This window comes from Triturus cristatus, chromosome 12 (genome assembly GCF_964204655.1).
Source record: "Triturus cristatus chromosome 12, aTriCri1.1, whole genome shotgun sequence".
In the NCBI taxonomy this organism is placed as follows: Eukaryota; Metazoa; Chordata; class Amphibia; order Caudata; family Salamandridae; genus Triturus; species Triturus cristatus.
In genome coordinates, this window is record NC_140595.1 from 860,684,731 (window position 1) to 860,697,313 (window position 12,583).

Sequence of the window (12,583 nt, forward strand, 5' to 3'; positions counted from 1 at the left end):
CGAGCATGCGCCGTGATCATTCTACGCATGCGCTTTGTTCAGTGTTCAGGGTATTTCGGCATGCGCGATGATATCTTTTCAGAATCCAAGCATGCGCTGTGATCAGGATTCCGATGTCGAGCATGCGTCGTGATCCGTGATCATTCTACGCATGCGCTTTGATCAGTGTTCAGGGTCCGCGCGTGCGCCATGATCAATGCTCAGGGTGCGAGCATGCGCAGTGAATACTCGGCCCTGTCCTCTGGAAGGAACTGCTCGTCCCCGGACTCTCCTGGACGCTCTGCCGCTCATCGTCCGTGACCCCGGATACCCCGAGCTTTTCATAGAACCGTATTAGGGTCGGAGGAGTACGTGCCCACCGCAGTCCGGGGAGGAATGTCTCTGCAGGAGCCGCACGAGGTGAGCGGGACCTGGATGTGCGCTGCCCGGGAGATCTGCTGGTGGGAGGGAGGGGTACAGCTGCCTGTGCACGTGCACTTATGGCCCGGGGGTCTGTGTGTGTGGAGGGGGGGGGGGGTTACAGCTGTGCACGTGCACTGATGGCTGGGAGGGGGGAGAGACTCAACGGATGTGCACGTGCACTGATGACCACAGGGAGGGGGGTGTTACAGCTGCGCAGGTGCACTGATGGCCCCGGGGGGTTGCAGATGTGCACGTGTACTGATGGCCCGGGGGGAGACTTTGCGGATGTGCACTGATGACCACAGGGAGGGGGGTTACAGCTGTGCACGTGCACTTATGGCCCTGGGTGTTGCAGATGTTCACGTGTACTGATGATGATGTCTGGGAGGGGGGTACTGTGGTGATCGGAGGCTTCAGGTATGTAGAAACCGTACTTTATTTAGCATGTACTCCACCAGCTGTTCAAGGCAACGCTGCCTAACACGCTCTCATTGTGGAACCTTCGCCCGACCATGCTAAGGTTCCACACCTTCTGCAAAAGTACATGATTGCTATATACATACATACATGTAGGCAATCAACAAGAAAAACATTTACAAACAACTAAGACATGTTTACACAATGGACTAACTAAAACTGTATAAAATCCCATGTGGTACCAGTGCGCCAATAATAAATGATATAGAAAGGTAGTGACTTGACTGGCCCATATAAACCATGAAACAATAATACTATAGAAAAAAAACTCAGCCAAAAGAACTCTACAATAATTTAAAAGCTCAAACAAAACAAAAACTTAATATAAGGACTATATGTAATCGTTGTACTTGACAAATACTCTAATTATTCTTGTGCTACATCTCAGACCAACATCCTTGACTGGAGCAGAAGGTGAAGAGTGTGAATCTTGCACACTAGCCCCTTCCATTCCTCTTGCCACTTTCCCTTGACATGTTCTGGAATTACTCTTCTCTTCATGCAATCTGTTTTCTGTAGACTCCACTCTCACAACTCTTCTACTGATCCACCATTGTCCACCTTCAACTTTTACACTACTACCCTTTGCCTTCATGACCCTAAGGGGGAGGGGGGGGCGGCAAACTTGATCCTCCCTTTCAACACGCTCTCAGCTTGGAACCCTCGTCTGACCATGCTGAGGTTCCATGACAAGATCACCACAGGTACAGCTGTGTACTGATGATCACTGGGAGGAGGTTACAACTGAGCGCCTATACGTATGTCCACTGGGGAAAGGGGGGGCCTACACCTGTGCACGTGCACTGATGACCACAGGGAGGGGGGTTACTGCTGTGCACATGCACTGATGACGGCTGGGAGGGGGTTACAGTTGTGCATGTGTACTGATGACCACCGGGCAGGGGGGTTACAGCTGTGCATGTGTGCTAATGAACAAGGGGGGAGGGAGTTATAGCTATGCACGTGTACTGATGACTGATAGGAGGGGGTACAGCTGTGCACATGTTCTGACGACTGATAGGAGGGGGTACAGCTGTGCATGTGCTCTGATGACCACTGGGGGGGATGACGGCTGTGCACGTGTTCCGATGACCTCTGGGGGTGGGGTGTTATAGCTGTGCATAAGTACTGATCACTACTGGGGGGGTTACATCTGTGCACTGATAACCACAGGGGGAGGAGGGGTTACAGCTGTGCACGTGTTCTGATGACCACTAGGAGGGGGGGTTACAGCTGTGCATTTGTACTGATAGCCACGGGGAGTACAGCTGTGCAGATGTACTGATAGCCACGGGGGGTACAGCTGTGCAGATGTACTGATGACTGGGAGGGGAATAGAGCTGTGCACTTGTACAGATGACCATTGGGGAAAGGGGGTAACAACTGTGCGGATGTACTGAGCACATCTATATAGCACCAGTGAGTGCCTGTGCACTTCTACATAGAGCCTGTGTGTGCCTGTGCACGTCTACATAACACCGGTGTGTCCCGCTGCCTTATACCATGATACAGTTTAGATTCTCAAATTTGCAAACGTGTCTATATTTAAGATTTAACTGACCTGGCTCTTCTTTTGAGCTCCTCCTGCTGTTCTAATTCAAAAGGTTCATTAAGTTATTGCCACCTTTCCGCAGAGGTCAGGGCTCTAAAGTCTTCCATTTTCTTTTTGATAATAAACAGTTTAGCAGTAGCCACCGCCTGGGTCATGTCCGCGCTATAAAAAACTATATTAAATAAAATATAAATTAAAGAAATAAAATTTCTGTGAGACATTGGTTGTTGGTTTAGGGGGTGTAAGCCCTTCTCAAGCTACGGCCACAGTCCTTATCAGGATGAACCCCAAAAAGCAGCTAAATTAACCTGTGCTTAACCCTCTGGTAGCTCGGCACAAAAGCAGTCTGGTTTAACTTAGAGGCAATGTGTAAAGTATTTATGCAACACTAAAGCAGCTATCAAGTGAAAAAAACAGTACAAGAAGAATATCACACTGTGGGACCTGGCCCTTTCTGCAGGGTCACACCCAAACTTTCTGCCATCCTCGTCCCCTTTTTGCTGAATATGTTTTTGTTGGCTTTAGGAACCTGGGCACTTTAACACTGCTAACCAGTGCTAAAGTGCATGTGCTCTCTGCTTAAAACATGGTAACATTGGCTTATCCAAAACTAACATTTTAACTTATTTATAAGTTCTGAGTAATGTGACCTACAATTGATATCGGCCTGTTATCTAAATGCTGCTAGTGAGCCTGCAGCACTTGTTGTGCCACCTACTTAAATAGCCATTGCAGAGCCTGCACATGCAGCTTTAAAATGGCATGTCGACCTAGCAAGTTAACTTTCTTGCCAGGTCCCAACCTTCCTTTTTAATACATATGTCACCCCTAAAGTAGGTCCTGGACAACCTCAAGGGCGGGGTGCAGAGTATCTAAGAAGTTGGACATGTACTTTTAAGTTAACATGCCCAGGTAGTGAAAAACTCTTAAATTCGTTTTTAACTACTGTAGGGCCTATCTTTCTCATCTTATAATTGTAAATTTCCTATTGAGAAGGGATGGGACTCCAAAGTTTGGTGTCTCTGGAATCACAATGTACAATTTTAACTTATGGTGAAGTTAGATTTTAAATTGTAGTTCTGAAAATGCCACTTTTAAGAAAGTTGGCAGTTTCTTACTTTAACCGTTTGGTGCCTTCTGTCTCTGAATACACATCTGAGGTGGGTGACAGCTGGGCTTTGTGCATTCCCTCCAGACAGCTACACACAAAGGGGACTGATGGGCCATCCACATCCTGATGGGTCATCCTAGGCAGGATTGGAGGGAGAAGCTGCCACTTACACCTGAATAGGCTGTGCCTGTCCCCACACAAAGGACTATATACCCCTGTAGTGAGTCTGGAGCAGGGCAGAGACTCTGTGCACTTCAAAGACCTCTCCTTGAGGTCTCGCCCACTTCAAGGGTACAACTGGGTATATTTAACTACTGGACTCCTGACACAACCTAATCAGTGCACTTCTGTACCTGAGGATACTCTGCCAGGAAGAAGGACTGCTGTGCTGCTGAAAGGACTGTCACTCTGCTGGACTCGTGCTCTGCTGCCCTCCTTGCCTGGGAATGAGATGGACTGGACCTTCATCTCTACACCCCAGGACTGAAGTGACTCCAAGGGCCTACAGGCTTGCCTCCTGTTCTGAAATCTCAGGGACATCAAAGACTTCAATCAACTCTCCAACACCACCTACACTCTGCGATTATGCAGCAGATGATGGATTATGTGGTAAAATTACAACTATGCGCAAATTGCCGTGGGCGCACAATGTCATAATTCTAGAGGCCCTGCCTATAGCTCAGAACAGGAGGCCAGCTAAATAGCCTTTGTATTCCCTCAGGTAGCTAGGGATGAAGATAGCAGGTCTAGTCTTCCTTCGTAGGCAGTAGGGCAGTCAGTCCTTCTGTAGTGCCCTTGGGCCCAGGAGTGTACTGAAGAGTGGCAAGGAGAGCCACAGTTTATACCTAATGACAGCTTTGAAGTGGGTGAGGCTTCTGCAGCCCCCCCCCCCCCCCGCCACACTCACACACAGAACTGTCTGGAATGCCCTGCCTCCCTGCCCTCAGTCTGTCCGCTGTCATAATAGGCTAGTGTGAAGTTCTTTGTATGTGAGCTGAGGGAGTGTCTTTGAAGTGCTAGTAGGGCTGTGCACGGCTCTGGCGAGGGGGGTGGGGGTGCAGCTGTGGATTAGCTGAAAAGCTAGATCTTGAGGCTCTTCCTGAAGGTGTGCCGAGTAGGGAAGTATCTGAGGGTGACTGGGTGCTCGTTCCAGGCTTTGACCGCGACGTAGGAGAAGGCTCTACCACCCGTTCTGGTTCTGCAGATGTGCGGGGTTTCTGATAGGGCGAGGTCAGCGGAGCGGAGGTTTCTTTTGGGTACGTGGAACGAGACTCTTTCGTTGAGGTATTTGGGTCCGGTGCTGTGGAGGGATTTGTAGGTGTGGCTGAGTAGCTTTAAGGTTACTCTCCAGGGGTGTGGAAATTTGTCAAAAATCTACTTGGCCAATAGACAAAATGTTACAGCAATCCACTTGTCCAGGGAAGATATCTGCTTGCCACACTTATTATTCCATAAATCACTAAGGTGGGTCTGCACGGAGAGAACCTGCACTGCATTCAGTGCAACATACTGTGCAATATATATTTCAAGTGCAAGTCCAATTATGCAATACATGGTCATGCATTTTTTTTTTTTTTTTTTAAACCGTTTATTGCAATCTCAAGTATATACAAGTATGGGCCTACAACCTTCCGGCCGGCCGCTAGAGAGACAGGAGCACCTGACAAACTTACAAAAGGGCACTTGGCGTTACAGAGAAGCAAATCAGGAGACATCAACGACGTGGGCCACATGACTCTAAGCCCACAATACGGTTTCATTTTATACACACGCAACAACATAGAAAAACACACCCGCAAGGCAACCCGCATTCGAAGGTAATCACACGTGCTCCTCGAATGAGGGACCCCGACCATCCACAGGAATCTGAAGAAGGGGAAGGGAAACAAGTCCAGGACTGGGGGAGCTCTGTGCCCGGGGCTGGGGGAGGGGGTCAACTAGGGGGACGGAGCCGGTGAGGCAGCAGGCAGCAGTGGTGGCTCGCAAATACCCCCGCGGTAGGCGTTCCAGGGGCCCCATATTTTCACCCACGCCCCAGGCTTGCCCCTCGCCACATACACCACCTTTTCTCGGAACATGCACCAATCCATATGTTCTTTCCAGGCCGACACCGCCGGGGGCCGCTGGGATCCCCACAGTTGAGCGATGTCACGCTTAGCTATCATATATCCCAGAGTCACCCATCGCGTCTGCGGAACCGAGTAATCAGTTGGTTCCCACACATTCAGCAAGCATCTCCTCGCTTCAGGCAACAGTGCGACATGCGTAACCAGACGCAGGACCTCATGCACACCACGCCAGAATCGCTCCACCTTCGGGCATTCCCACAAAATATGCAAAAAAGTCGCCAAAGCACCACACCCACGCTTACACAACCCATCCTCAGCATAACCCATACGCAGAAGCCTTGGCCCCGTCATATAAACCCGGTGGAGTATCTTAAGCTGGACGAAGCGAAGGCGAGCCGGTATGGCCACCTCCTTCGGAGAGGCCACCGCGGAAATCCAGTCTTCGTCGTCCAACTCCAGCCCGTCGGCAACCCAAGCCTCACGGAGGCCGGTCAGCAGGCCTGAGCGGTCATTAATCAATTTTTTGTAAATGAGGGAGATCGTGCTATCCGGAACATGGCCGTCCAGCACTCTATCCTCCAGGGGGGAAGACTCCGGGATGGAGGCGGCGTCTGGGAAGACGGAGCCCAGCGCATGACGGACCTGCAAGTACCGAAAGTATTCACTGCCCTGCAGCTGAAACTCCGTCTGCAGCGTCTCGAATGTTTTAAATCCCCCTCTCGTCCAGAGGTCCCCCACTTTACTGATGCCAATCGTGTCCCACTTCTCGAAGCCCTTCGAGGTCCACAGGGAGCCCAACCGCTGAGGCGCATACAACGGCGACGCCCGGGTCAAACGGTCCTTCCACCCCATAGCTGCATTGGCCGCGTGCCACACCCGCACCATGACACGCGTGGGCCCCGTCAAGCGGGGATCCGGCACGCCAGAGTAGAGTGCTCGATTGTAGTCGCCACCGGGCAGGAGCATCTTGTCCATTTCAAATGCTGGGTTCAAGGCGGGCCCATAGAGGCCGTGATTAATTGCAGCTAGCTGGGAGGCCCAGTAATACCGCTTAATGTCCGGGAGGGCAATCCCCCCGTCATACCACGGGAGCGTCAACTTCGCCAGGGCTATACGCGGCCTCCCGTCCCAGAACAGGCGGCGCTGTAGACTCTCCACCTCACGGAAGTAGCGCGCCGGGACTAGGTCCATAGTGTTCTGGAGAGCGTACAGGAAGCGCGGCAACGACATCATCTTAAACAATGCCGCCCGGCCGAGCGGCGAAAGCGGCAGGTGCCGCCAGCGCGCGACGTCCTCCTTCAAGCGCTGGAGGGGGGGAAGCAAATTTCGCTCGTAGCGGGCCGCCGGGTCCAGCGTGATATAGACACCCAGGTACCGAAACCCCTGCGAGGCAATCTGGATCGGACATCCCCGCGGGAGGACGGGAGCCTCCCCGGAAAGCACATAGACACATGATTTAGCCCAGTTGATGACAAGGCCTGAGTTACGGCCAAAGGAGCGCAGGACATCAACCAGGACAATCAGTGATTTGCGCGGGGAGGCTAGGTACAAAAGGATATCGTCAGCGTAGAGGGACACGCGGTCCTCATACTCGGGGGTCCAACGGAGACCACGGATGGAAGGGTGCCACCGCAGCCACTCCGCCAGGGGTTCCAAGGCCAATGCAAACAGGAGCGGCGACAAGGGGCAACCCTGTCGCGTGCCCCGTCCCAGCGCGAACGGGGCCGAGACTCGCCCATTCACTACCACCTGCGCTAACGGGCCCGAGTACAGCAATTTGACCCAGCTGATGAATCCCGGTCCAAATCCAAATTTCGCCAGCATCGCCCAAATGTATGGCCATTCGAGCGTGTCAAACGCCATGGTGGCGTCTAAGGACGCCAAGATGGCCGGCTCCCGCACAAACGGAACACGCGCGAGCACCCCGTGCAAGCGCCGCAGATTGAGGGCCGTGTTGCGATGGGGGATAAAGCCAGACTGGTCTTGGTGGACCAAATCGCCCACCACGCCGACCAGCCGGTTGGCAAGCACCTTGGCAAGGATTTTGGGCTCCGCATTCAAGAGCGAGATAGGCCGATAAGAGGTAACCCGGTCTCGGGGTTTCCCCTCCTTCACGATTGTAGCCAGACGTTGGTCCGGCGGGAGGGAGCCCCGCGAGTGGGCCGCAAGGAACATCGCGCGGAGGTGGGGTGCCAGTACGTCCGGTCGCAGCTTATACAACTCGATAGGGATGCCGTTCGGGCCCATGGCCTTGCCAGATGCAACCGAGCGTATAGCGAGGGCAATTTCGTCCGAGGTAGGAGCAGCATCCAACGACTCCCTGTCCTCCACCGAAAGGGAGGGCAGCGCGATATCTCGAAGCAGGGCATGAGAATCCGCCTCCGAGCAGGGAGAGACCGGGGAATACACCTCGCGGAAATAACCCGCGAAGCAAGAGACAATGTCTTCTGGCTCGGTAACACGTACACCATCCATCCTCTCAATCAGCGGAACCACACGACTCGCTCTCTCCTTTTTATCCAACCACGCAATCAATTTACCAGCCTTATCACCCACATCATACAGTCGCCCCTGTTGCTCTCTACTGAGGCCCCTGGCTGCCTCCGTGACGAGGGCCCTATAGGCCGCTTGCTTAAGGTGTAAAACATGCAGTGCAGCATCCGTCACCCCACTCCCCAAATCACCCTCTAGTTCAGTAATTTCGGCCTCCACTCGGGTCACCTCCTCCTGCTCGCGCCTCCGGGCATGGGATATGAAGGAGAGGGCCTCCCCCCTAATAACTGTCTTGAAGGCCTCCCAAAGGGAGATAGCCGAAGGGACAGACCCCACATTCTCCTCGAAATACCGCTGCAAGGATTTAATCAGGTCAGCGCGAATAGTGGGGTCGCGCAGATACCAGGCATTGATTGGAGCTACCCTGCCCTCCCCCCTCGGGAGGACACCAAAGTGCAACAGGAGCGGGGAGTTATCTGAAATACCCCGCGCCAGATGGCGCACCTCTCCCACCCTCCCAGCATAGGCCGCAGGGACAAGGATATGATCAAGCCGCGAGAGGCTACCATGGGCACCCGAATGGAAGGTGTATTGCAGCTGCGTGGGATGTTTTAAGCGCCAGCAGTCCACCAATCCCAATGTATCTAAAAGGCCGGACAGCCATGCCTGCGCCCGGGGGAGGTCCCTAGGGGGGTGACGATCCATAGTCCCAGAAACCACCGCATTGAAATCCCCCCCAACCACCAGAAGCCCCCCCGGAAGGTCAAGGAGGAGGCGCCCCAGGTCCGCAAAAGTGGTAGACTGTAGCCCCGGTGGGACATACACTGAAACAAAGACAACCACTTTGCCCTCCATTCTCCCCACCAAGGCAGTGTAGCGTCCCCTCTCATCATGGCGCACCTCATCTATTTCCAGCGGGAGCGAGTTCTTAACCATGATGCCCACCCCCCGCGAGCCAGACGTGAAGCCCGAGTGGGCCACCAAACGATAGCCACGCCGATTCATGGCAAAGAAGGAATTACCAATAAGGTGTGTCTCCTGCAGAAAGACCACATCTGGCGAAATTCGTTTCAGATACTGCAGGACCACACCTCGCTTAATCCTGTCCCCCAGTCCATTAACGTTCCAAGACAACAAAGTCAAGTCCCTACCCCCCATCACATACAGAAGCCATCACTCGTCCCCCCGAGAGGACCTCAAAAACACCAATACAGTAAAGGGTTTGCCTTGCGGTAAAAACGAACAACACCCCACCCCAACCCACCCGTCCCAACAGAACTCCCCCCTCCCTGCACCCCTGCATGAGCCCGAACAGCCCCCCCAAAGTGCAGTGTGCCTGTCGCCCCATAGATGAAAACACTAACTAGTCCCCCAGAGGAGGAGGGAAAGCCCCCAAGAGACCCCGTACGACCTCCACGGGAGGGGAACTTACACAATCAGTCAATGATGACAATAATGTTGTCCAGAGCAAGGCCTACTATTAGTCCCTCAGTCCTGATCCGGCAAGCCCTCCCCACCAACCGCGCCCCCCACCCCCCCGGCCCCGATCCCCGGGCAAAGTGTCCAACCAGTCCCCGGCCGCCTCGGGACGATCAAAAAAGTGCGTGCGGCCATCCACCTCTACCCTCAACTTCGCTGGAAAAAGCATTGCATACTTGAGGTTCAGGTCCCGTAGGCGACGTTTGACTCCGAGAAAACTCAGTCTCTGCTTCTGGACCGCCGGAGTAAAATCGGGATAGAAGTTTACATCCATATTGTCGAGTCTGACCGGTCCTTGTTGCCTAGAAGTCTGCAGGATAGCGTCTCTGTCCCGAAAGTTGAAGATCCGGGCAATGAGAGGCCTCGGAGGGGCTCCGATCTTGGGTCTCCCTCCGGGGACCCTGTGGGCACGTTCCACTGCGAAGAGTTTACTCAGCCCCCGGGGCTGGAGACGGGTGAGGATCAGGTCCTCCACAAACAGATCCGCCGCCTCCTCCTCACGTCCCTCCGGCACCCCGACAATGCGAACATTGTTCCTCCGGGCCCGACCCTCGGAATCTTCCAGTCGACGATCCATCAGGGCGCTCGCCTGGCCCAGTCGGCGCACCTCCTTTTGGAGGGCCGCCACGTCCGTTGTGAGGCCCGAGGTGGTGTGGGCCAAAGAGTCGACCCGGTCATTCGTCTTGGACAGATCGGCCCTCACCAGGCCCACATCCACGAGGACCGAGTCAATCTTTTGCGCCAGAGTGTCAAAGCGCTGGTCCACTGAGGCCTTCATCTCGGCGATGGCGCCCATGACGTCCCGGAGGGTCAGATCCGCGGGCAAAGCAGGGGCATCAGTCGGGCCAACAGGGGACCTACGCGGCGCCTCTGGAGATCCCTTCTGGAGGGTGTAGCGGTCCATGCTGTTAGACTGAGGGGCTGCGCCACGGCGGGTCGATTTCACCTTTGCCCGGTCGCCATCTTGTTTCGTGGACATGGCTCCAGTCCCCAAATCGTGCCAATCTCCTTGAAAGGGGCTGACAGACCGGTTCACGGGCTCCGGGGGAGGGCGACCACAGCTCCGAAGGGCAGATCACATCTGGCGGGCCGGCAGGGCACCCCGATGAAGTCACACCACCGCACGCCGCCTCGCGACCCTACCTCGCTTGGCAGCAAGGAGGGCGCGAAAGTGAAAGTGCGGGGTACGCGAATCGCCCAGCCTCGCCCGCCGCTGTTGTTCACTTTGTCTCCGGATCGCCCCACAACTCCAATCCGGGGGGCCGGCGTGGAGAAGGCCGCAAACCTCAATCGATGCTCCCGCCGGTGTCCGAGGTCCGATTCGGAAACGGAAAACGGGTGGCACCTCAGCTCGGTCTCACGAACACAGTCCCCTCGTCTAGGACAGGATATAGTCAGGATTTATACAGGAGGTCGCGGAGGTCCTCGGGAGCCTCGCACCTACGCGGCCATCTTGGTTGCGCGCTAGGCTCCTCCCCGGTCATGCATTCTTAAATGCAACTGGTGTACTGGCTGATTGTACAGTATGTGCGTAGATGTGTCAGTGTGCACTGCACCCAATTATCAACCAGTATGCATGTGACAACATTTCAATTGTAGAGAAAGTACCTAAAGACAGAGTGCAGACTAGTTTTTGACTACACTTCTTGAAGCATATTTGGCATAGACTGTCCGAATATGAACCTGTAGGACAGAAGGGTGTTCTCCATCCTAGGGCAAACTCATAGCTGTCCAGCTTCAAAAATACTCACATGTGAACATGATCTGATAAACGTGTGGACAGGAATAACTGCACTTCTTGGCAGAGCTTATGAACGATTCATGGGGCAGCCAAAATCGCGTAGCAGAGGTGCTGTGGTTTACTGAGGCAGTAACCACAAATACAAACACACGAGGCAGTAATGGGCAGTTACATCAATCTCTCCTTTTACATTCCTGGGCAGGTGAGGTGTGATTATACTATTGTGCACTCACTGCTTAATCTCCACATTCTTCTCCCACACAAGTAGCATATGCAGCACTGACCGTAGCAACAGGGTTCTCTTGTGCACAGTACTGGTAGAGTAAGGGCACCAGCAGAGTAAGCTCCCCAAACATGAAGAGGTGCAGCTCTGCAATAGATGTGCACGTTTGTCTCACTGAGATTTGTGAAGCACAAGTCACTTTCTTCTTTAAAATCAGAGTTCTCTGCCTCTTGTCTCTCTCCTTCCAATGTCCCCAGACCCCCACTGCCCACCCAAATGTGCATGTTATCTTCTGGGAAAATCCTGTAATTCTGTTGCCGGATTCTGACATACGAGTATTGGGAAGCCTGGTGAAAGATAAGGTTTTAACATTGCAGTAACTTGTGCAATCAGTTTGTTTTTTCAGAAGCTGAGCGTTCTGAGGGTCTAAGGGATGATGCTTGGATATTTCGAAATGGGCACATGCATAAAGAAGGCACAAAGTCAGGCACACCGGAAAAACACTCCTTGACAAATCATGTAGGGAAAGAAAAACAAACCTTTATGTCTACATAGGACGAATACTCACACAGGTGGCAGAGTTACTTTTCCTTGGATCTGGTATGGGCGCACTTTTACCGCTGACGTAACTGTGCAACAATACAGCAGCTGAATAAATTTCTGAGGTCACGCAGTTGTTAATAAAAGGCGATTGTGAGACCTACAAATTAACATTTTGATAATTTCTGCTTTATATTGAATTTGTTCTGCAATTTTTGCCATTTTATATCGTTGCAAATGACAGATGGTCCCCCACTGATGTTTGCTCCTGTGTACGTGTGTGATTGATTTATAACAGAGCCACTCTGATTATGAGATTCTACAGCTGAGGCGTTTTCCTCATAATTTGCCACATAATCATGCTGCCTAAACTGCATATTTTAACAAAAAAGTTGATTCTAGGTCAAACAGATCAAAAGTTTCTAAAGAGGGTAACCCGTCCTGCCACACAGTGAAAAGCCCATTTTGCTGTTAATCTGAAAGTAATAAGGCAAAA

At 52.9% G+C, this 12,583-nt stretch overlaps 1 protein-coding gene across 4 annotated transcripts in view; it reads left to right on the plus strand.

The window, feature by feature from the left end:
• The first annotated feature begins 213 nt into the window (after positions 1 to 213).
• The window catches only part of LOC146783123 (uncharacterized), a 124,751-nt gene continuing 112,381 nt past the window's right edge, over positions 214 to 12,583 (plus strand). For all 4 annotated transcript variants that reach the window (XM_085637088.1, XM_085637089.1, XM_085637091.1 and 1 more), the window contains exon 1: positions 214 to 399. In XM_085637088.1, coding sequence (XP_085493214.1) covers positions 376 to 399 — 24 coding nt within the window. In that variant the 5' untranslated portion in view covers positions 214 to 375. The remainder of the gene's footprint in view (positions 400 to 12,583) is intronic.